General features: G+C 42.0%; 3 protein-coding genes across 3 annotated transcripts; 1 reads left to right on the forward strand and 2 right to left on the reverse strand.

Moving 5' to 3' along the window:
- The first annotated feature begins 881 nt into the window (after positions 1 to 881).
- Positions 882 to 5,548, forward strand: lrr1 (leucine rich repeat protein 1). The gene is made up of 5 exons (XM_044166130.1): positions 882 to 1,476; positions 2,735 to 2,833; positions 3,580 to 3,832; positions 4,096 to 4,570; positions 4,673 to 5,548. Exons 1-5 carry the CDS (start codon positions 1,294 to 1,296, stop codon positions 4,926 to 4,928), a joined length of 1,266 nt encoding a protein of 421 aa, XP_044022065.1. The 5' UTR covers positions 882 to 1,293; the 3' UTR covers positions 4,929 to 5,548.
- Positions 5,507 to 8,396, reverse strand: dnaaf2 (dynein axonemal assembly factor 2). Its single transcript, XM_044166128.1, has 2 exons — positions 6,225 to 8,396; positions 5,507 to 6,151 (listed from the first exon to the last, which is right to left on the reverse strand). The coding sequence occupies exons 1-2, from the start codon at positions 8,091 to 8,093 to the stop codon at positions 5,711 to 5,713; spliced, it is 2,310 nt and encodes a 769-aa protein (XP_044022063.1). The 5' UTR covers positions 8,094 to 8,396; the 3' UTR covers positions 5,507 to 5,710.
- A 1,918-nt stretch (positions 8,397 to 10,314) lies between these two features.
- On the reverse strand, positions 10,315 to 14,127 carry LOC122861555 (Krueppel-like factor 11). The gene is made up of 4 exons (XM_044166129.1): positions 13,931 to 14,127; positions 12,802 to 13,077; positions 11,361 to 12,351; positions 10,315 to 11,105 (listed from the first exon to the last, which is right to left on the reverse strand). Exons 1-4 carry the CDS (start codon positions 13,967 to 13,969, stop codon positions 10,804 to 10,806), a joined length of 1,608 nt encoding a protein of 535 aa, XP_044022064.1. The 5' UTR covers positions 13,970 to 14,127; the 3' UTR covers positions 10,315 to 10,803.
- Positions 14,128 to 22,028: the final 7,901 nt, after the last annotated feature.

A 22,028-nucleotide genomic window follows, 5' to 3' on the forward strand; every position in this document is an offset into this window, starting at 1 on the left:
TCAGCCCAAAATAATTGTAGAATGTTATACAGTAGTATACTATAGTATTACTTTACTGGATTATTATTAATTAATTATCAGTGTGGAGCCAATTTTTACTACTTTATAAACTACTGAGTAGTTCAATCCATAACAATACATCATGTTTATGAGACGACCATGTGATCTGTATAGAAGATCTGCAAAGTAACAACTACAGCTGTCAAATAAATAGTATATTTCCCTAATATATTTGGGAAGTCTTTCTTTCTGCTGACCACTAGATGCCACAATTGCTAAGGACTATATTATTATTGTTATATTCTGTAGTATATTTCTTCATGGGTAGCCAACATTCAACTGTTCACTCAGTTAACTATAAAAATGTTTACAAACCCATCTACTGGGTGAGCATGAAACACATTTTTGAGAAACCTTGGAAACAGCAGTTTGATAGAAAAATAAAATAATAATAATTCCATGGTAGCCTACACTTAATATTTTTTCCAGAGTTTCAATTGCATCTCAATCTTCCTCAGCAGATGGAGTTTTGCTCAGCTGTCACGGATTTATTTCAGTGGCGCAACGTTCAATAAAGAGAACCGTGGGATGCAGTTGAAAGCTCCAGAAAAAACTAGTAAGTGCACCTTGAGTTAATTATGTTAGTCAAACGTCTATAGGTTGCTTTATGACAAAGCATAACTTTAAGTTATCAGCTAGTAAGGTGGACTACACATAGAAGTGTTTGTTCTTAACTGTGACTGCGGTGGAGATTATTAAATAGTCATTTTTTATTATTGATTATTATTTTTGTCTGACAAAAACACATAACTGCGTCACTTATTACATATTGTTCATGTAGATAGTAATTAGACACCAAACATGGGGGCCTGTCCCTCTCCTGCTCAATGTGCGCCCGGGCCGAGTTAACGAGCGCTTCACTGACGTCACTTCCCAGGCGCGCGGGTTCGTGCTAACTGCAGCTAACCAGCCAACTGACAACCGGAAACTATCCGGGACGTTTACAGTTTGTCAAGATACTGTCAAGCTAAGTGTCGTTTCCCACGAAAGGCCAAGGCTCAGTATACCCGCTGTAGACTGTGTGTAGTGTCTCCGACGGCCGTTCAGATGCAGTTCTGTAGAGACGGCTGCGGTGTTGTTGACATCCATGACGAGCACGGGCGTGTGTTGTGTCACTAGTCACTAGCTAGCGGTACTTTTTTCGCGGAAGTTTTCTCTCTGGTATGCATTCAGACCTTTAGTCCGCTCGGACGCGGCATTAAGCCGGACTTCAGTCTGTAGTATTTGGCTGCGATGAAGCTGCAATGTGATGTCGAGGTGGTGAATCGGATGCTCCCCACGTTTGGGATGAAAAGTCGAGGGAAGGGGACGAGAGCGGTGCTCTCCATCGGGAAGCATTTGGACAAAACGAGTCAACGCAGCAACATTTACATGATGATCTGCACAGCCAAAGACAGAGTAGGCTCCAAGTACAAGGTCAGGCTCTGTTGTTGTTATTGTTGCTGCTCTCTCTGTCCTCTGTACTGTAATAACTACTGCTGGTTGTTAAAGCTGGAGTTGCATTCATAATTTATACCGGGGTGTGTGGCCTCTGTTGTCGCTGTCCAAATTAGCCTGATTGCAAGATGCGTCTAATTATATTGTTTTTTTAAAGCTTAAAGATTTAGTTAAAATTTTGGTCAGGGTATTTTATTCATCATTGAAGGAGTATTTCAAGGGCAGCTAAAGTCTGAAAACTGTAGAGTAACCTCGTCAAAACACACCCATCACACACAGATACAAGAAGAGGAGATTTTTAAGTAAAATTACTGTGGCTGCATATTAAATATAATGTGAAATTTAGTTCCTAAAACATGCAGGTGTATTTAACAGTCTAAACAGTGTATTAAATGACAGTTTCAGTTCAATTCAATGGGGCTTTATTGACAGATGTTTACATTGCCAAAGCAAGTTTCTTTCACATTTAACAGTTAATAAACCTTTGTCATATTGAGGGTCTGTTTATCTAGGATCTGTTAATATTCATTTATATATGTTATGTCACCCATCCATTCAGGCATTTGGCTCCTTAAACTCTACATTAAAAAAGAAAATAGAAAATTAATATCTTAAAATGAATATCAAAACAAGGCAATATGTACTTTCGTTCACTGTAAATTAACAGTTTGATACACAATATGGTTCATCCAGGCAGCAGATCTACGACCCAATCGCAGTCTGAAATATTGTCCTCTTAACAGCTTGGACAGTGGACGCTGTTTTGAATGTATAGGTCACATTAAGCATTTTTACATGCTACATTCCTCTTAGCTCTCACAATAAGTATAGTTTAACAAGCCAGAAAATGCGAGCTCATGTTATAACTTATTTGTTTGTCAGTAAAACCTCCAGATCTTCTACTACAGTTTCTTCTTGAAATGGACAGTATCAAACAGACAATAGCAAAACATTTTTATTGACTGTATTTCTGCTTTTCAATTAACTTAATCCTGGGAGTCACTTAGTTCTTCTTTTTTAAATTACTCATCATTATCTTTCCCAGAGAGATGTAGATTGGAAACCCTAAAAGGTCATAGCTCTGTAAAGATGCAAACCTGCATGGTGACAAAAATGATTTCAGTATTCCTGTTTAAACTTGTTGAGACAGTGAATCACTCTTGGTTAAATGATGATGCACCCTAATGTTGTGAAATGTATTTTTCCATCACTGACATTTGCCAACTTTCTCTTGTAGCTAAAAGACAACATAGAGAAGTTCTTCACTTGGTTTGTGGAGGAAGGCAAGGCCACTGTGAGATTAAAGGAGCCTGCTGTTGACATTTGTTTGAGCAAGGTACGACATCCAACATGGTGTAATTACAGTCTGAGTATAAAAGTGTTAATAAGCAAGGTTGTTTTTGCCCAGAGCAAGATCTTCATGTTTATGATGAAACAACTTCATCTTTATTTCCTTGAAAAAATTCATTTAACAACCAGACAGACTCACACTGTTGTTTTGACTGCAGCTGATGTCTGGTCAGACACCATAGCAGCCTCATTGTTTCCAGCTACTGTAAAGCCCTCCTGGCTGTGTTGAGGCAGTGGTGACCTTTCACCTAGATTCTAACACAGTTCAACCTCTGTCACGTTGACAGAAATGCACTCACACACCCACAGACAGGCAGACATCACATTAGGCAGGTAAACAGGGAAAACAGGAGCTGCCAAATTGTGAGAAATGTGTAAACCAAACTTCCACAATTTTATAAACACCACGATACCACCGCCACAAGCTACGGCCTAAAGAATTACCATAAATTTAAATGAACACCTCAATGTGTCTTTGGGACAGGTATTCAAAAATTGCTTCTAATCCCTGTACTTTACATCCTGAATCACACACATTTATATTCCCAGCAGCAAAAAGATCTTCGCGTTCATTCAAAGGAAGTGTGTCAAGATATTCCAGGCCAGGGAATTTAGGTTAGATATTTCAAGGAATCCGGTCATACGCCACCACCTGAGAAGAGACTGATCTTCTGCTGTTTCTGTTTCTATCAGTCCATTGATCCGCTTGTAACTTTATTTACTGATTTTTAGGCCGATGCCAATAGCTTAAAGAACTTCCTCTCAGCTGCTCGTTTGGCGGACAGAGGAAGCGACACGAGCAGCCTTCCTCTCTCCACACTCACTCCTGTTCGCGCCAGAGACGTAGAGCAACCCAAGAAGAAGCTAACCATCGTCTCCAAGAAGGACTACCCCCTCACCTCCAGCTTCCCCTACTCTCTGGAGCAGCTGCAGGTCTCCTACTGCAAACTGTCACGGGTGGACATGCGGATGCTCTCCCTGAAAGGTAGAGTGAGTCGATGGGGTTGTTTGCAACATACTGAAAGTTAAAAATGTTAGCCTATTGGCATTATGGAAAATGTAGGATCCAGTGTTTTAAGAGCATGAGACTAAAAGTCAGGATATCTCGACTCCTGCTGCTTCAATTTTGACCGTTCTTTTTTTTAATTTATCTCTTGCAAGTCCTGCAACTTTATGGGAGTGCAACAATAAAGAGCTGGAGTACCCCTTTTTAAGAGGTTGTATTTGTCTTTGGTTTTGTTTTTGCAGCTCTCCGCAAGCTAGACCTCAGCAACAACCACATCAAGAAACTCCCTGCCACCATCGGTGACCTCAGCTGCCTCTCTGAGCTCATCCTCCACAACAACCACCTGGAAGCCTTCAGCGAGGCCCTCTGCCTATCCACCCTGCAGCGGACCCTCCAGCTCTTGGACCTCAGCCAGAATCGACTGCAGTCCCTCCCCGCTCGGTTTTGCCAGCTCAGGGAACTAGTGAACCTCAAACTGGATGACAATGAGCTCGTTTGTTTGCCGTTCCACATCGGCCGACTCTCGAAGTTGAGGTTCCTGTCAGCGGCACATAACCAGCTGGCTGTGTTGCCCGGTGACTTCCGTAAGCTGAGTCTGGAGAACCTGGACCTGTTTGGAAATCCCTTTATCCAACCTAACCCTCTGGACCACACAATGAAACTTACATTCCCCCTTCCACTTCAAGAGATGGCTTCCAGAGCTGTGGCCAACCTCAGGTTAGAACTAAACATGCTCAGTATATAGCACTGCATCTTCGCGGTGGTTCATAAGTTCTTAGAGCAAACTCCTAATTATATTCTGTCTCATTCACGTCACAGGATACCGTACGGACCTCACCTCATCCCTGCCCACTTGTGTCGGGACCTCGAAGTAGCCAAGACCTGCGACTGCGGCCGTGTCTGCATCAGTTTCTACATCAAGACAGCAGTCAGCATGAACCTGCACCAAGTCTCTCACACAGTGGTCCTGGTGGACGACATGGGGGGCACAGATGCTCCGGTGCAGCAGCACTTCTGCTCCCTCTCCTGCTACTCCGAATTTTTAGACAACTCCCTCCAGAGAGGAATCAGATGAAGAAGAACAAACTCTTCCGTTTTGACAGCAAACACACCAACAGCTGGAAATTGATTTCGCAATAGTTTGCAAGCTATGAGGTACTGTAGGGCAACAACAAGAGGAATCTGCAGTAGTATATCGCTCAGTGGTCCAGTAGTTTCTGGTAATGCCTTTGAATGAAAGGAGAATACTGACTCTCTTCAAGCTGCCTGTTTTACACTTACATTCAACTTATAATGCACTTCCCACACATCAAAAATGGGGTAAGAGACGAGCATAAAAATTTTGCACCTGCTCCATCTGTAACTCAGTGGCACTGGCTTTATGTAACTCACACAAACTCACAGCATACAGTGTCATACGTTGTCTTTTCTGCCTCTTAGAGCAGACTGCAGGTTCCCCTATTGACCTACTTCAACTCGGCAGGGGAATAAAGAAATTAGATGAATTAAGAGGGTTTTTTGTGTACACAGTGCCTCAGGGTCCATGAGCATTGGCTAAAGGGAGTTGGTTTTTACCATGCTAATGACCCACAGTTTTTATATATATATATATATATATATATATGTGAAAAAAATTCATTAAATAAAGTATTCTTTATGATGTCCTAAGTAGTTTATTCTGGGACATTGAAATGATTCATGTGTCATTTTTGTCATGTATTCAATTGTAGAAATGGACTGTAGGAATGTGAAATATGAACATCATTTAATCTCATTGGACAGACTTAACTGATAAAACCTGCATATAAAACCACTTTTAAAAAATGACAACCTTCTCTGAACCCATGCACACAGTCCTCAGTCCAGCTCATATATCAGAGAGTTTTGGAAGATGATCCCAGCAGATGTGGAATGATCGCTGATGATCGTTTCGTTTCCATCTTTATCAATTTCCCTTAATAACACGGGCGGTGGCTCGCTGTCGTGCTCTGGGTTTTGGAGGATTTGCTCTGTCGGCAGGTCATCTTCGTCTACGTTCTCCCTCTCCTCCGGCTTTACTGAGCCCGTGGCAAGTTCCTCAGACCGGAGGGTGACCCTGCTGCCTGGACCTCCTCTGCTTGACCTGTTCGCTTCATCTGTCGCAGGCCCCTTGCTGGACTCTTCAGTCCCCTGGGAAATGCAGCAGTCCTTTATGTTGTTCTGGCTTTGAGTGTTAGCTGGTGTGGAAGACACGGCAGCGATAGTAGTCTGGGACTCCTCACTGGATCCATGATGTAGAAATGCAGCATCTGTTTCCACCTAGAACAGAAAAATGTAAAAGTTAACAGCAGCTTAGTTTCATCCCACACACTTGTGTCAGAATTGACCTCACCTTTCCATCTAGAGTCTCTTTTGTCTTTTCAGTCTCTTCTTTGATGTCTGAAGTTTTCATTTCAGAGTTCAGATTTACTTCGCCCTCTTTTCCTTTGCAAGTTTTATGTTCAGCAGTGATTAAAACAGGCTGGTTTTCTGATTCAGGTGAAGCCACGCATGAGTTTTCTTCTTCGGCAGAAACGTCCATGCATTGGTCAACAGTATCACACTGAAAACTTGCTACACCAGAATCCCTTTTCTCTACTGCTGTGTCACATCCATCTTCCCTTAAAGTGTTATGTTCATTCATCCCTTTATCTTCATGTTGCTGCCTTTTCTGTGGGTTAAATTTTCCAACTTCTTTCTCATTCTCCTGCAATTTCTCGTCCTCCACACATTCTTGGCCTTTTCTTATCTGCTTCTTCCATTTTGCCACCCCCACACCAATTTCCTCTACTTCACTATTTCTCCCTTCCCTCTCCTGCTTTCTCAATTTTTCCTTCTCACCCACTACCCTTTCTTCTGCCGCTACACCTTCCTGGCCTCCCCTCATCTGCTCCTCTCCTTTCTCCCGACCTTGTTCTTTCTTTTCTTCACCTTTCTCAACCCATGTCTGCTGCTTCAAATCCTCCTCTTCAGTGTCTCTTTCTCCCTCAACGCCTCTTTTCTCCTCCTCCGCACTGTTCTGGCCTTCCCACTCCTTCTGCTTCCATTTCTCCTCCTCTTCGACCTCACTTTTTTCCTCCTGCCTCTCACCATCACTAACACTCGCAGCAGGCCCTACAGCGAAATCAAAAGCTTCATTAGAAGGAAGAACGGGCAGTGTGACTGTAAGCTGTCCTCTCTGTTTGTTGAACTTGGCCTCTCCTTTATCTTCATCCACAGGGTAGGATAAGGGCAGCTCCAGTCTGTAGGCTGGTTTCTTGGACTCCAGCAGCAGCCTTCCCTCTTTTACCTCAAGGCTGGCGTCTGCGACCATCTTTAGAAGTGGCAAATCGATGGTAACTACTATCTCTTTGGGCCTGGGGCTTTGGGCTGAGTCTCTAGAACACCTGAAGTCCTGTATATCAATAAAAGATCGATATTTTACTGTGTAGTTTGGCTTGGTTGGCTCTTCGGTTTTCGGAGGCTGGATCTGGAAGCTTTTAGGTTTAGCATCACTGCTGTTTTTTGTCGCAGGGGATTCTGTAGGCTTGGTTCGCGAGGGTGTGGTAGGTCTTTGGTCATCTGGGTATGGGAATGCGAGAGGGTCGGGCTTCTCTGAGGGCCCCTTGGTTTTATACCCAGGTATGGGTTTTCGGATGACACAAGGCTGCGGGGTGCCTTTGTATTTTGTACTCATCTCTCTCACATTGTTTTTATCCAGAGTCACTTTGAAAGCATTCTGGATTCCCTGCATGGCGGTGGTGTCCACCATATCCATGAATCTCTTGTTTTTGCTTGCAATGTAGAGAGTGTCGGGGTGGAAAATAACATCATAGATCATGATCTTGTTCCCCTTTGGGTCTGTGTCTTGCCTCCCTGGGTGCAGACTGTGAGGCAGGGACCAGCACTGTCCTCTGCGGCCTTCCTCCGACACCCCCCATTTACTTTCAGGCTTTCCAACTTTTTCATTGGCACAGATATTGATAAAACACTTCTGCTTGCTGTTCACACTCGTCCTGAGAGCCCTAAATGGTTCCGGGTGGATAAATTCAATCGTGTTTCCTCTTTCCTGCTCCAAAAGTTTGATCTCCTCTTCATACCTTTTCTTATTCTCAGGGTCTGCTAATTCTTGGGCGTAATCGCGCAGCATTTCCCTGAATTTCTCGTCTTTGAGAGCTTTTGACAACCTGTCGATTTCATCCACTGTCATGTTTAGTTCTTTCAGCTTATCTCCAACCTCCATGATGATTACGAGGAGAGAAATATAGTTAACTTAGAGGCGGATGAAGTTAGCGGTCGCAACCTGCCACACAACTTTCGTGAGCTAATAAACGTCCAAAAAAAAAAAAGCCCAGAAGCGAAGTTAGCTAAATTTAAACAGTGTTAGAAGCTGTCCTCGCCGGAAAATGCTGAAGTCGGTCTCGTTTTATGTCCATTTACATGTGTTTTAGCTCGCGTTGGACCTCCAACTGGCAGCAAACCTTCCTAGTTGTGTTGATGTAACCATAGCAACACGAGGGCCATTGGTGCAACAAGGAAACACTTCCCTCAGAAACATGTTTTGATCAATAAATGAAAAGAGTTTACTGAATAAATATAAAAGTAACAATTAAAAATGTATATAATTTAGGTTAATCAAAAGAAAATAATATCGGTTAAAAACACAAACCTATAACGGCTTAAATGTGTTATAGATTTAATTCACTTTTGATTAAATTTACCTTTTTGGCAATTGCTTTATTTTTTTAGCACTGTGAATTGACCTTATATATACAGTTGTACGCCTTTCTAAATAGGCAATTTTCACAGCAGAAATGTTGACATGTCACAGTAGTGCTTTGTTATATTCAAGTAACCCAGGAACAAGACAGTGTGACAGTGAGACAGTATGCACAATACCAGAACCAATTAAATTAGTTATTAATGGAGGATAATACAAAACTGTTCATTATTTTTTTAGACCACACTAGACAACCCCTGAATAAATTTTGGGTTGCTTATTTAATAGTGTAATTAAAAAGTCAGGGACAGAGGCACTACCTTTAAAACTAGCTTTATGTCAATAACACTAACCCCAATTGTCAATTTAACATCAATTTAAAGTCATGTAATCGACTTTGGATGATTACAATGGGTTTTTTCACAACTCATTAACACCAATATAGTTTCATGCACACAAAAAAAACACAAAGCGAGTGACATTGACTCTTACTTTACGCTATGGCATTTTTAATGACACATGAATTGAACTGTGATTTAATTTATATTTCTAGTTTATATGCCTTTTAATTAATTTGCAATTATTACAAAATCCCTCCTAAATTCTGTTTATATATTTAGTGCTGCAAACAAAATTTCCCTGCAAATGAAGGTAAGTTTAAAAACAAGTAATACTGGCAAAGGACACACAAAAATGTACATTCCCAAGTACCATTTTCTGTCTTTGTGCACCAAATGTGAAGTGCATTATGATCACCTCTACTATTAAACTGTTATACTCCACTAAACATGATAAATTATCTTCTTTTAAAAACTACAATGTTCTCCCGTAGTAGTGTAAACGGTGCAACGAAATGAATCCACCACCAGATGTCGCTGTAGACCACTGCTCAGGTGGCGCACAGCCAGTGTGTATGTCGGTCAGTAAGGCAAAGGGGCGGGTATGCAGGGAAGAGAAGTGATTGGTCGCACCCCCAACAGTTCATATTTCTCACTGTCTGATTGGAAGAGGTGTGCAGTTACTAGGTGTGGGGCCACTAATGAATGTGTGGGTGAGAGCAGCACAGAGAACCACTCTTGATCCAGCAGCATCTTAATGGCTTCTTTTTATTGTTTACTTAATAAAATTTCCACTCGCATCCTCCCAATTTCTCCAGTTGAAAATGCCTTCTTTCTCACACTCCATGTTCATTTATATGGCCAAGAATAGACTTCACGAATAAGGACAACTTTCTCCTTTCATTTGTAACCACAAGAACAGGAAGTGTTTGTTAATTACACCAGACTGAATACAGATTTTTGAATGAATAAAACTCAGTGGTGTATTATGCAAGAATCACACAGCCCCCACCGCCTCCTTGTCCCCATGTGACAGAGGTGAATGGGCTCAAATGATCTATAATTAATAAACTCATCACAAGAGGCAAACAAGTCTCTGTCTGTTTTGTCTGCTAACTCATCAAGCTCTCTGGCTCTGAGCTAATGAACTGGCAACTATGTCCCCACAGGGTCTCACCAATAGAGGTTTTATAACACCAAAAAAATAATAATTTCATATAGCCAATAGACCAAAAGAGCACGGTGGATGGGTGGGGGCCACAGTGTGACACACACAAGATGTGGGAAGGCACCACTCACTGTATTTCAGCATGAGACAACTGTGAATCATTGCTGACTATATCGAAATCCCACACCTCGGTTTTTCCTGGATTAGATATTTGAAAGGTCACAAAAAGCACAAAAAATGACTATTTTAATATTTTGTTTATTACAAATATGTATTAAATAATATGAAAAGTTAGACAGGGAGATATAATCAAGGTATAATCATAGTACTGATGATTAATATTCATATTTACACTGTTTTTCATGTTAACATTTTCCCAAATATGACAAATAAATGCATAGTACAACCAACAATACATTTACATAGACATATCTATCAAAAGTCTGTTGATCAAAAGTGTTGCAGGAGGGGTGAAGAAGGTGAAACGTAAAAGACAAACTTCATACAAAGGCTTTGGCAAGAGTGCATACATATTATCGATGATAGCAAAGTAAACAAAAGAAACCTTTAGAGAAAAACACATGTACAAATGAGCAGTAGAGAGGGAAAACGAGTCCAGTGCATGTTTTTTCTTTCATTCCCATGAGTAAAATAGCAGCAGCCTTATGTGCTTGGCTGCTCCCTGTGGTATCTTGGGAGTGGGTAAGATGGCAGCAGTGTTCATTGTCTACTTTGAGCCGGCAGGCACCAGCATGCTCAGTGTGGCAAGGCCAGGTTTTGAGGGAGGTGTTTTGCCAGCAGCCATTTTGTTCAGGCTTCGCACATCAGCCTGCCAGGAGGGAATTTTCTTTGTGGTCAAGTGGCGGCGGGCGTGTTTGGTGAGGTGATCACTGCGCATGAATCGCCGGTCGCACACGGGACACACAAATTTTTTCTCGCCGGTGTGTGTTCGCCTGTGGCGGGACAGCTCGTCAGAGCGGGCAAACCTCTTATCGCAGCCGTCCCAGCTGCAGCTGAAAGGTTTCTCACCTAAGGGAGGGCAACAGAGAGAGAAACAGGAAGAGTAAGGAGTCAGCAAGTGAGTCACACTGCAGTCATAAAAACCTTACACAACACCATGTCGTGTCTGAGATATAACAATGAGCTCACTCTCTTCCCATCAAGAATAACAAGGCCAAGAATGTTTTACAAACAGGATGCAACACTCATCTGTGGTCACATTTTATTCCACATCCGCACGATTATCACCCAAACCAAACACTTCCATATGCAGTAAACCCTCACCTGTGTGTGTTCTTAGGTGAGCCTTGAGGTGCGAGCTCTTAAAATACGTCTTCCTGCAGCCTGGGAAGTTGCAGACATAGTTTCTCCTGCGGGAAAAGTCCATCTTTGTGGCTGTTGTACCGCCGCTGGGCCCCGCTGGCACGTACACAGGGGCCGGGGCCAGAGGTAGCAGCTTGGTGTTGCCCAGGGTCATGACAGTCTGAGGGCAGTGAGGGGCCTGAGAGACGGAGGACTGAGGGAGAACCAGCATCACTGTCCCCTGGGGCATCGCTGAGCCCATGATGAGGGACTGCTGGACAGGGGCGGAGTTAGCTGAGGTGGGCTGGGGGAGGATGGACGCAGTGGCGGTCCGAATCCCGGTATTGGATGTCTGGACTGCACTGGGGATGAAGGCTGAGATTATACCTGATTGGCTGCTGACAGGGAACATCTGGCAGATGATTTGAGGACTGGTGACTGAAGGCGGGGACAGGGTTGCAGGAGCAGGGGGACTGTATGGGCTGTTTTGCAGTTGGGTCTTGACAGGAGTGGGGGTGGAGATGCTGTCCAAACAGGGTTTTGAGGGTCTGGCTTGCTGCTCTGTTTTTGAGGCGAATAATGTGGGTGTGAGAGGAGCAGGAGGAGATGGAGGTGTGCTCATCTGCTCAGTCTTTGTAATGCGTTGCTGCTGTTGCTGTCGCAGTTTTTGCTGCTGGTAGACTGTTGCAGCCGTTACGGTGTCTCTAGTTTTCTCTGGACTGGGGGCCACTGGAATGTGGTGTTGGCAGGGGGCGCTGTCTGCGGTGTGGCGAATGACGCTGGTCGCCATGGCTCTGCAGGACTGTGGCAGAGGGGGGAGGGAGGGGGTCTTTTCAGCAGTGGGTGCCAGGACAGGGTGAGGAAGCCCGGACCGACAGTGCTGTGAGGACACAGCCAGGCCAGAGCTGGACTGGAGCACAGTGCTGGATGTTGAAGTCTCAACAAAGCTGGGGCTGTGAGGGGGGGTCATACACTGGAAAGAGAAGGGAGAGAAGAACATTCGAAGAATTAACCAGTGTACCCCGGTACCACTGTAATAACATGGAGCATTTCTCTAGCTTTACAGGGGATAGTGTTTGCAGAGATAGGCATCACAGGTGGCAAACAGGTACACACGAGACTAATGATCACTTTGAGCTATAAACTGTGATTTTTATGACCCTGCCTCTGAGGGGAGGAACTCTGTCTGAAGGTCAAACCCCCTTACTGTATCATTTATTGCTGCAGCGCATCTCACCTGTGCCAGCCTCATGTCATAAACCATGGTCCCTCAGTTATCTTTACACATTCACATCAAAAGGCCATGGGGTTGACTCTCACGTATGTGTTTACTAAACAAACATGTCAATGGTTTCATGGCTCTGTGTGATTTTAGCACCAGCGTCTAGCACATGTTTGACCTGTACAGCATGATGTCACTTACCAGGGAGGAGAGGGACACAAAGTCCTTCGGGGGCTCTGGAAGTTCTGGTGGCAAGAGGGAGTCGCAGGAGTCCGAAGCCGGGGTGAGGGGCCTGGGTTTGCAGGGGTTGGGCCTGTTGCTGCCGAGGAAGTGGCCCTGGCCCCAGGAGCTCATACACACCAGTGCTTCAGCTGCCTCCAGGTCCGTGTACTCCAGGCCAGTTCCACTAGAGACAGACTGTTCGCTGTCATGCCTCCTTCTCTTCACGTATGCCTCACAATGATCCATGTACTCATTCTGAAAGGAGCAATAAACAAACATCAGACAAAGGAAGCCAAATGAAAGTACTTTGTTATTGCCACATCACGGGGTTATCGTGGTTATTTTCAACTGCATGACATGCTTTGTGTTGATTCAACTTCCACTCATGTCATAAATTCAAACAAAGGAAACTTTCCAATTCTATTAACCAGAATGGGGGCAATTTCCAGTTATCATCTGCTCTGTCAATGTTCCTAAATCTTAAGTTCCCGGCCAAACTGCACGATGCTGCCAAAAAGAGAGGGGGGTGCTGGTGACTACACCCCAGCCCAGCATGCACTGCCTTTGGCTCAGAGCCAGGACACCTCCCATTGCCAAATATAGACCAAACAGTGACGTGCTGCCGAGATGAGCCATGTGAAATCCCACAAAGCGGGTTTGCATCAGGAAGTGGGCTTATTACGTTACAACTTCATAAAACATTTTAACAGTAAACAAAGCATATCACTGATCCTCCTCAACAGAAACCAGATTAAACTATTTGTCGGCACTGACCGGCTTCCGTACATGTTTAAATGTAATTTACATTTTTATTTCACATTATCATATACATAGGTATATTGCCTTTTAAAGACTGAATAAAAAGCACCAAAAAAAGCTAAATAAATGTATAATAGTTTTACATTTTGATATAATATAGTTGATTTGGCATCACCGGGACGCTGACGTGACACAAAATAATATTAAAACTGTACATAAATGTTGAATTTAGCTGATGACTTGGATTGAGTACTGAAATATCACTCAGCCAGTAAACAAGTGATTTTTACTTGACTGCAAAATAAATGTCGCGCCTAAACTAAAGTAACAGTTTTAAAAAATGTCTTACCCCGTTTGAGTCCATCTCAGTAAATTTTCGCGATGGCATTGAAGAATAAAATATCTAAATATCACTTTTTGTGTTATCAAAGCCAGTGTAAAACGAAGAGACAGTGGTTGCCAGTGCTGCTGCCTGTACTGGGGCTGGGTTGAGGTCGTTTTTTTTCTCTGACTGGCTCCCTTTTCTCTCAGCTGTGTGTGTAAAACACAGGCAGGCGGAGAAAAAAAAGAAAAACAAAACTCACAACACGCACCGGCGGGTGGCAACACTCGGCCAATCACAATTGAGTGTGTGCGGAGCTTCGGCCAATGGGAGAGCAGAGAGCGCGTGAACAGCGCGTGCTCGCTGGACGGTTGGAGGAAATAGGGTGCGTGGCCGTTGGTGGGCGTGGCCGTGAGAGTCAGCAGTGTCAGAGTAAACCCGATGAACTGCCGTCAGCCAAATTAGGCGAAAGGTCGATCCAGTCTATGCTGCATTCACGGGGTGTAGGAATAACCTGCTGAACAAGACCTGTCCAAAAAATTATTTTATAAAAATACCTATTCGCCATTCAGCATTGTAAATCTGCTTAATTAATATATTATGTTGAAGATAAATTGCAATTATAGCCGAAGTGAAAGGCCTACGCAACAGCTAAGTGACAGACCAAATCTCTTTTTCTATAGTCTACACAAGGCAAACTCACAAAAATATAGATATGGCCTACTGTATTGTTGCTGTGCATTTTTAAGGCTAAAGTTTATCACGAGTTTTTATCAATGTAGTTTCTGAAATTTCAGTTGAGACCATATCATATTGAGACTAGTGCCATCTTTAGATCAAAGGTTATTTAAAACGTCCCTAAAATTCTTTTAGATTTTTAAATAAAAGTAAGAATATAACTATTTATGGCCAAAGGTCCAGGCATAACTGAAGTCAAAATGCAAAGGTTTGACTTTAGATGACTAAATAATTTCAACCAGCTTTTGAAGAAGTTGAGTTTATAGTTTACACTTTGCAGCAACTCTCGAGGAAAGATTAAGTAGGCTAGGTTAATACACATGATAAACTTAAACTAAAACTATGCATATATAACTTCTTGTTGCTACTGGGAAAGGTCCATCCAGGGAAACCTTGATTTTTCAAGATGAACTCTATTGTCATCTTGAAAGCGAGGGGTCCTGGAGGAAAGTCATTTGTACCACCTTTCCCACAATCCTTGAATGCAACACCAGTGCCAGCTGAAATGCGGGGTTCTGTCTTATTTCTTTGGAGCTGTTCTTGCAGCTTTTTCACAGAAAAAGCAGAAAAACAAGTGCTTAACCTTAACTGTCATCACTTTAACATTTCATAACACAAACACCAAGTCACTAAGCTACAAAGTAAGTAAAATGCTTTGTTTTACCAATGTTATCATTGTAGTCTTTAACCATATTACCTGTGTAATAATTTATCATTATCCCTTCAAAAGCAGATATTTTAATATTTTTGTGGGTTCACAGTAAACCAGGCCACCCATGAGAGGCCCCCTATTAAACTCTATAAATAATTAAATTAGGCAACAATGGTGTACCCCACTCTTGGTCATGATCTTGACACTGTTTTGTCTCTGAGTGTATATTTAAGGGTAATTATAATGCTGGGGTTGAGGCAACCTCAGTGCTTCATTTATATCCATATGGACTATATTAGATTTTTGATTTATATTATTATAGTTGCATTTGCAGACAAATGAATCCTTGAGATGAACAATTTTCCATAGGCATTCTAGTCTACATGGTGCAGGGAAAAGGATATTGTGCTTTGTTCTCCTGATGCTAAATATATAATTTAAACTTTGTAAATGTTAATGTATGTTGGGCTGCTTTTCCAGTGGCCTATTGCCTATTTCTATGAGGTCATTCCCACAAGTACATGTCAGAGAATTCAAACTGGTCTTCATCTACATTATGCTGTTACATCAGCTGCATTTGGAAGAAGAAACGTGTCAGACGTCCCAACAAACTTGTGGAAGCCATAATATGAAAAAGGCTCCAATTAAATGCTTTAAGAAATATTTACAAATCAATATAACAAAGATGATTTGTGTGTTTGTTTGCAGCTTGTCTGCAGCAGAAGGGAGTGTAGCAGGTGTGTTGGCCCGGCCCTGGCAGCGCCTGGCTGCTATCGAAGGCCTTGCCTCAGTATGACTCACATACACATGACCTCAGGGAGCAATGAGGGCTTGGAGCTGTGGCAGTGTAGCTCCAGTGCCAGCAGTTAGCAAGAAGAGAGGGGAAGAGGGAGGAGTTACGGGGAAAACAAGTTGAACGCAGGCATGACAGGCAGCCTGGCCTAAGTACAGCAGCCTGTTTGTGATATAAGTGGGGCAGTCCACTTCATCTTAGTTAGGGAATCTAGAGGAAAGGTTACACTGGCCCTATCTGGGCCTCCACATGCACACCTCCCCTGTCCAGCCAACTCCCCCAACTCAGGAACTCTAGGAGCGGACTCAAAAAGGGGGGAGTTGCCCCAGCAGGGTTAAATATACCACCCGGGGACTATATTTCACTAACAGCCTCGGAGCTCTGACAGGCAGTGTCATATAGACAAGAGTGCTACTTCCACAAGAAGTGTATCCACTCAAAATGTAACATGTTTTTATATTTGATAACAGGTTTGACCATAATCAACACATAGCTTATTATAATGTTGTTTTGTATTGATATTCATTTGAAAATATCCTTCAGATTGCTGTGAAGAGTAACGAGTAAGACTAATGAGGTCTTGAGCTGTTCACAAATTCACATTGTTTTAAATTGTTTCAATTCAGTCTCAATTCATTTTGGATCACCAAAACTCACACTGAAGACTGCAAATGTATGACGTGTTTGTCATACATCACAAGATTGAGATCAGATGTTATAAAAGAGCTCTCAAGGTGGGGATACTTCAATGAGATTGTTTATGTCTGGTTTTATGTTACATATTTTTAACATTTAAAGCTAAAAGCTACAGAAATTGTATACAGCATTGCAAAAAAACTCCCACCTTCCCCTTTACAGGGGTTATAGATATGATTATTCAACAAGTCCCTATGGTTAAATGACCCAAAATCATCTGACACATATTATCTTCACAGGAATACATGATTTCACTGATAGCTTTTACCATACTAATCATAGTCAGATTTATCCTTCCATACATTTGTTGGGACAGCCAACAGGAGAGAAACAAATGAATACCTTATGGAACAAAAGGTGTTGTGAAATCCCTTCGCTGCGCTCTTGTTTAGGTTTACATTTTTGTGTTTTGATGGAATGCAGTCGAAATAGATTTTGCAGATTGTTGTTGAAGATACTGTAGTAACACTTGGCTGTTATGCTTCTGAATTACTTTCCTACTTTTTTTTCTTATTACTTTGCAAGGTTTGGTGATAATGTTTTAATCACAGAAGCTAATGCCAACAAATATTCAGAATGCTTTGTGAGCTCAGCTGAACTCGTGGAAAACACTGTCAGTCAGTTGCTTCCCACCATCAGTACAAGCTGGCATCTAGGTGAAAGGACACAGCAAGTCAAGATACCACAGGATGTGACGAAAACCTAAAAAAAGGAGGATCCTTCCTTCCTTCTTTCACCTATCTTTTTGTTGCCTTCTTGATTGCTTTTTCAATTTCAGATCAATGCAAATACTGGACTTGGACGGGAAAAGAATTGGAAAACTCTTACTCTGCCCTGTTTAAGTATGTAAAATGTGATGGAGAAGCACATAACGGAAAAAAGACAATGCTTTACTATTGCAGACATCTGAAGTTCAGGCAGACCAAAATTATGTGTTAAATGACAAGCCAAAGTAAGTGGAGTTGGTGTGAGCAAGTACTCCTCCTGAAAAGATGAAATGGTGTTTACTTCCCCGATTTCTGTGCGTCAGAATGTTATTTTGGCCGTCAGTGTATTATTTATGCATGGTGGTCTTAAACAGTGGAGGTATAGACTTTCATGATCAAGGGTTAATAGATCATATCGTAATTTTAGTTTTGCAGTGAGCAATCTCTTTAATACTCAAGTGGGCCGGTTGATAGACAGCCTCGGATTCTTAAACATGGACAAGTAGCATGTTTATATGAGGATGTGTATATAGTTCATAGAAACAAAACAAAGTGAAAGTGAAATCTCCCTGTTAATGTCTAAAATGCTATACCATTGTTCTATGAACTGTCACTGAGCCCAGTGGTACTAAAGCACAGCCACTCTGTCGAGCTTTCATTTCCTGTTCCTGATAGAATTGTTATCCTTTGGTCTGTATTTTTTAAGTGCATTATGTGTTAAAGTGAACTCAAGGATCACTTATTGCTGGAAAGGAGATTTTTCATCAACGAAATAACACATTTGTGACTAATTTGTGTGAGTGTGTGTTATAGCTAGTAAATATTGCCTGACAACAAACCACAGATGATCTGACGTATGAGCCACCTCTTACAGTCAACTCTGCACTGAAGGATGCTTTGTGTACCACACAACATGCGTGGCCCCACCCCCTCTCCTCCTACACATTACAACGAAGGGACAACGGGAATGCCTCTACAATCCCCTGGCTCCTGATTGGTCGGAATGGGATTCTAAAGCCAATCTGTTGCTATGAGACACTGAGTCGTGTGCTGCTAGTTCGCTGTCTGTTGTCCTAGCAACATGGGGAACAGGAGGCAGCTTTGAGGGCTCCCTGGAGTAGCTCCCCTGGAGATGGTCTGAGCATGTGTGGTGCCTAATGATGAAGGCTTGGAAATCTGTGATATTATTAAATAACACACTTTGAATACATTTCTGTCTGGTTGTCTGGCTGCTGAGGAAAATTGTATTCTTCTGCAATTGCTTGCCATACAGTGCCCTATGATAGAAGTACATGCTGTTCCATTCATCATCTCCACTTTCAGAGACCTACAGTAGTATACTGAACAATTTTTGTATGTGTGCAGTGTTGCTGATGATCACAGATACAACAGACTTTACCTTCTGTGAAACTTCCATCTCAATTAGTCTTGTCAGTTTTTTTGTATTCTCACATTTGTCCTGTGGGACGCGAAGAGCGACAGCAAAGCTTCCAGTGAGGGAGTCTCCAAGCTGAGCGGTGAAGTTCTCCAAAGTTGTATTTATATCTGCCTGAGATGCACTCCTGAACATGCACTCCTGAAACATTGGTATGACAAATCTCAGTAGAGAGCGTCTGTACGATTTCAGTGAACATATCAGCCAGTGTAGCTTCTGTGTCTGACTCCCAGGTCCCTGCAGCTAACATACTCCACTGTGCTGCAGAGATTTTTTCAAAATGTTTCTTTACAATGGGCAGAAGAGCCGCTGGTGGTATGAGGATAGTGTTGTCCATCTGGGATCCGGATTGGTCCATTTTGGACAACACGCAGACAAACACGCGCATGCTCACACGCACACACACAAACAAAAATTTTGCTAAATGTGAACCAGCAATAATACAACGTAATAGTTACAGATGGAACATAAATGCAAACAGTTTCCACTCACTCACACTGAAACTGCTTGGGAGCTGTCAGCTCATCACTCCCGAATTAATGAGCACAGCAATCAATTAATCATTCACGAACCAACGCCGATCATCAAACAATGAAGACAAAGACAAAAGCTGCAGGATTTGTATTTTTTTTCCAAATATGTGGAAATAAATTCTCACATTGAATCAAAATATTTTCTCATATGATCACTGATTATGTTTATTCAGATTTCAAAATTAAGTTTGAATTAAGCTATTTTCTTGTATGATCAATAAATTATTACCACATGAAATATTGTTGTCTGTTTCACTGTATTTTGGTGCTGGGAACGAGAGAACATGCAAAGAAAAAATCTACACATTTATACAAATGTATGAAAAGTACAACATGGATCTTACAACTTGTGTGCACTAAATATGGATTTTGTGAGCCAAAAATCATCTTTTGGCCTTCAGGGGCTCTGTAATAATCTTGTCTGTATTTTAGTCCCATTGTTGTATAAAAATGTGTGTGTCCTAATTGTGTGCTTGGATACAGCTACTGTACAAATGTACAGTTTTGATAATATTCAATAACAGAAGAAGGTTTGCACTGGTCTGTGTAACATGATGACATCTATTAAAGGCTGATTAGTTTGAGTTGTTGTTCTGAATTAAATATTGCAGGTTGTCCAGGTCTGCCACATACAGTATTGCACATTTTGTTGTATTAAGATGGATAGCCTTGTCATTTACAGCAGAGATAAAGAAGCATTGATTTTAGAGATTCTAATACAGACCATCCACTCAAGAATATCATTAACATTGCATGAAATTTGTGCACACACACACAACCACTGCTGTGCTAACACACACACACAGGGAGCACTTTAATACTTTCTCTCATTTTGCCTCAGAAGGACTGTCGATGTGCTACTGCAAATGGACTTTGTAAGTTTCAACATCATATTTACAGTGTGTGTGTAGAGCTGCTGATGGCAAGAGGTTGAATAATAGATGAGAGATCAAGCTTTTTTCTGAACCTCATTAGATTCTTGTTCTGTGTTTAAGAGGCATCGACTTTCTCTGTAACAGTCTGTTTTTAATAATAATTTACTCAATTTGTTGTGTAATGCAGAGACAGATCAGAATATGATGTTTGGATTAATTCTGTCACAAATTTAGGTGCGATTGCTTGTTTTTCTGAGTGCTGTAAACCTCATTGTGTTTATTCAGTGGGTTGTGACTGCTAAATGACTATAAGAGGAGAAGGTGGTCTCCACTCCACATTATATTCATGCAACTTCTCATCGCACTAGCAGTCTGTCAAAGTCCTACATAGTGCAAGTGTGCTGGAAGAACAGTAAAAGGTCATGGTTTAACTCTGTGGGTACAGTAGGTGTGTGTCTATTTTCAGTGCTATATTGAAATCATCATAGATGCTATTTCCAGTACCTACAGACTGAATCACAGAGGTACAATAAATAAAAAGACATTTCATCCTGTTCACCAAGTCCACACATGGTGAGTGAACAACTTCACAGCCGGAGGGATTTTTTTCTTTGAAGAGTGGTTCTATAAAAAAAATGGCATGATTCATAGACACATTGGAACATACTGACTCAAACAGTGAGGACAATGCAGACTTTATATTTTATCCCTGTTGAATAGCATTTGAAGTCGCAAGTCTGTATTGCTGTAATTACAAATAGAATTGACAAAGCAAACAAAAATGTAGTGATGGAGCGGATGATCCCTGGAGAAAATATAAAAAACTTCATTCATTCTTATTGGAATATTTATGTATATGAAACCAGTGTAAGACTTCGAAGGAGACATTATCATTAAACTGTATGTGTAAACATTTTTCCGGACTCCAGCCTGATACCAGATATGGAACAGCACGTATTTCTGAGGTAACTTGAGAAGGATTACAGTGCTAAGATAGGAATGTGTTTAGTTTTCTCAAAGTGCGAAACTAGAGCTGCACTCGGGATGTTTGAACTGCATCAAAGTAGGTCACTTGTGGTCTGGTCTGCCAAGGGTACACTATACTGTAATAAGAGTGTGCAATTTCACAGGGCAGAACCCAAAGTGGTGCAGCATTTAACCTCAGACAAGTCACAGATGTCGAGATCTCGACTTGTTAGTCCATCAAACAAAATTGAGTCAGTCACCATGCGAGGTTCTTCAGAGAAGTAATTTCACAGTGATGTAGACTGGATATAATTTTAAAGCATCAAGACTGCAGAGTCAGAGTCTGCAAAAACAGGTAACATCTATGCAAAAACATAATTTACCAGCGGTTTGAATGATGAATCAACTTCATCTGCATCTAAGTGATAGCCCATGGTATTGTCATACGTAACATAGGTACCTTTAAATTTTGAAACTCTCCTCCAGCTATGTGACATGACACAACACTGAATCAACTGTAGCCAGTTTGTGAATGTCACAGCCATGGCCGTGCCCCAGTGTTTCCCCCGGTGTCTCCCAGTGCTCCCCTGTCTGTCTCTCTCTGTCTGTGTTTGGGCGTGGTCTCCCTTCCTCACTCCCCTGGCACCCGGCTCTGCTCAGCCTGCACACCTGCCATTCATCACCTCACCGCCTCTCCTGTATATCAACCCTGGCTCTTCTTCCACTCGTC

This window comes from Siniperca chuatsi, linkage group LG15 (assembly GCF_020085105.1).
Source record: "Siniperca chuatsi isolate FFG_IHB_CAS linkage group LG15, ASM2008510v1, whole genome shotgun sequence".
NCBI classification, from domain to species: Eukaryota; Metazoa; Chordata; class Actinopteri; order Centrarchiformes; family Sinipercidae; genus Siniperca; species Siniperca chuatsi.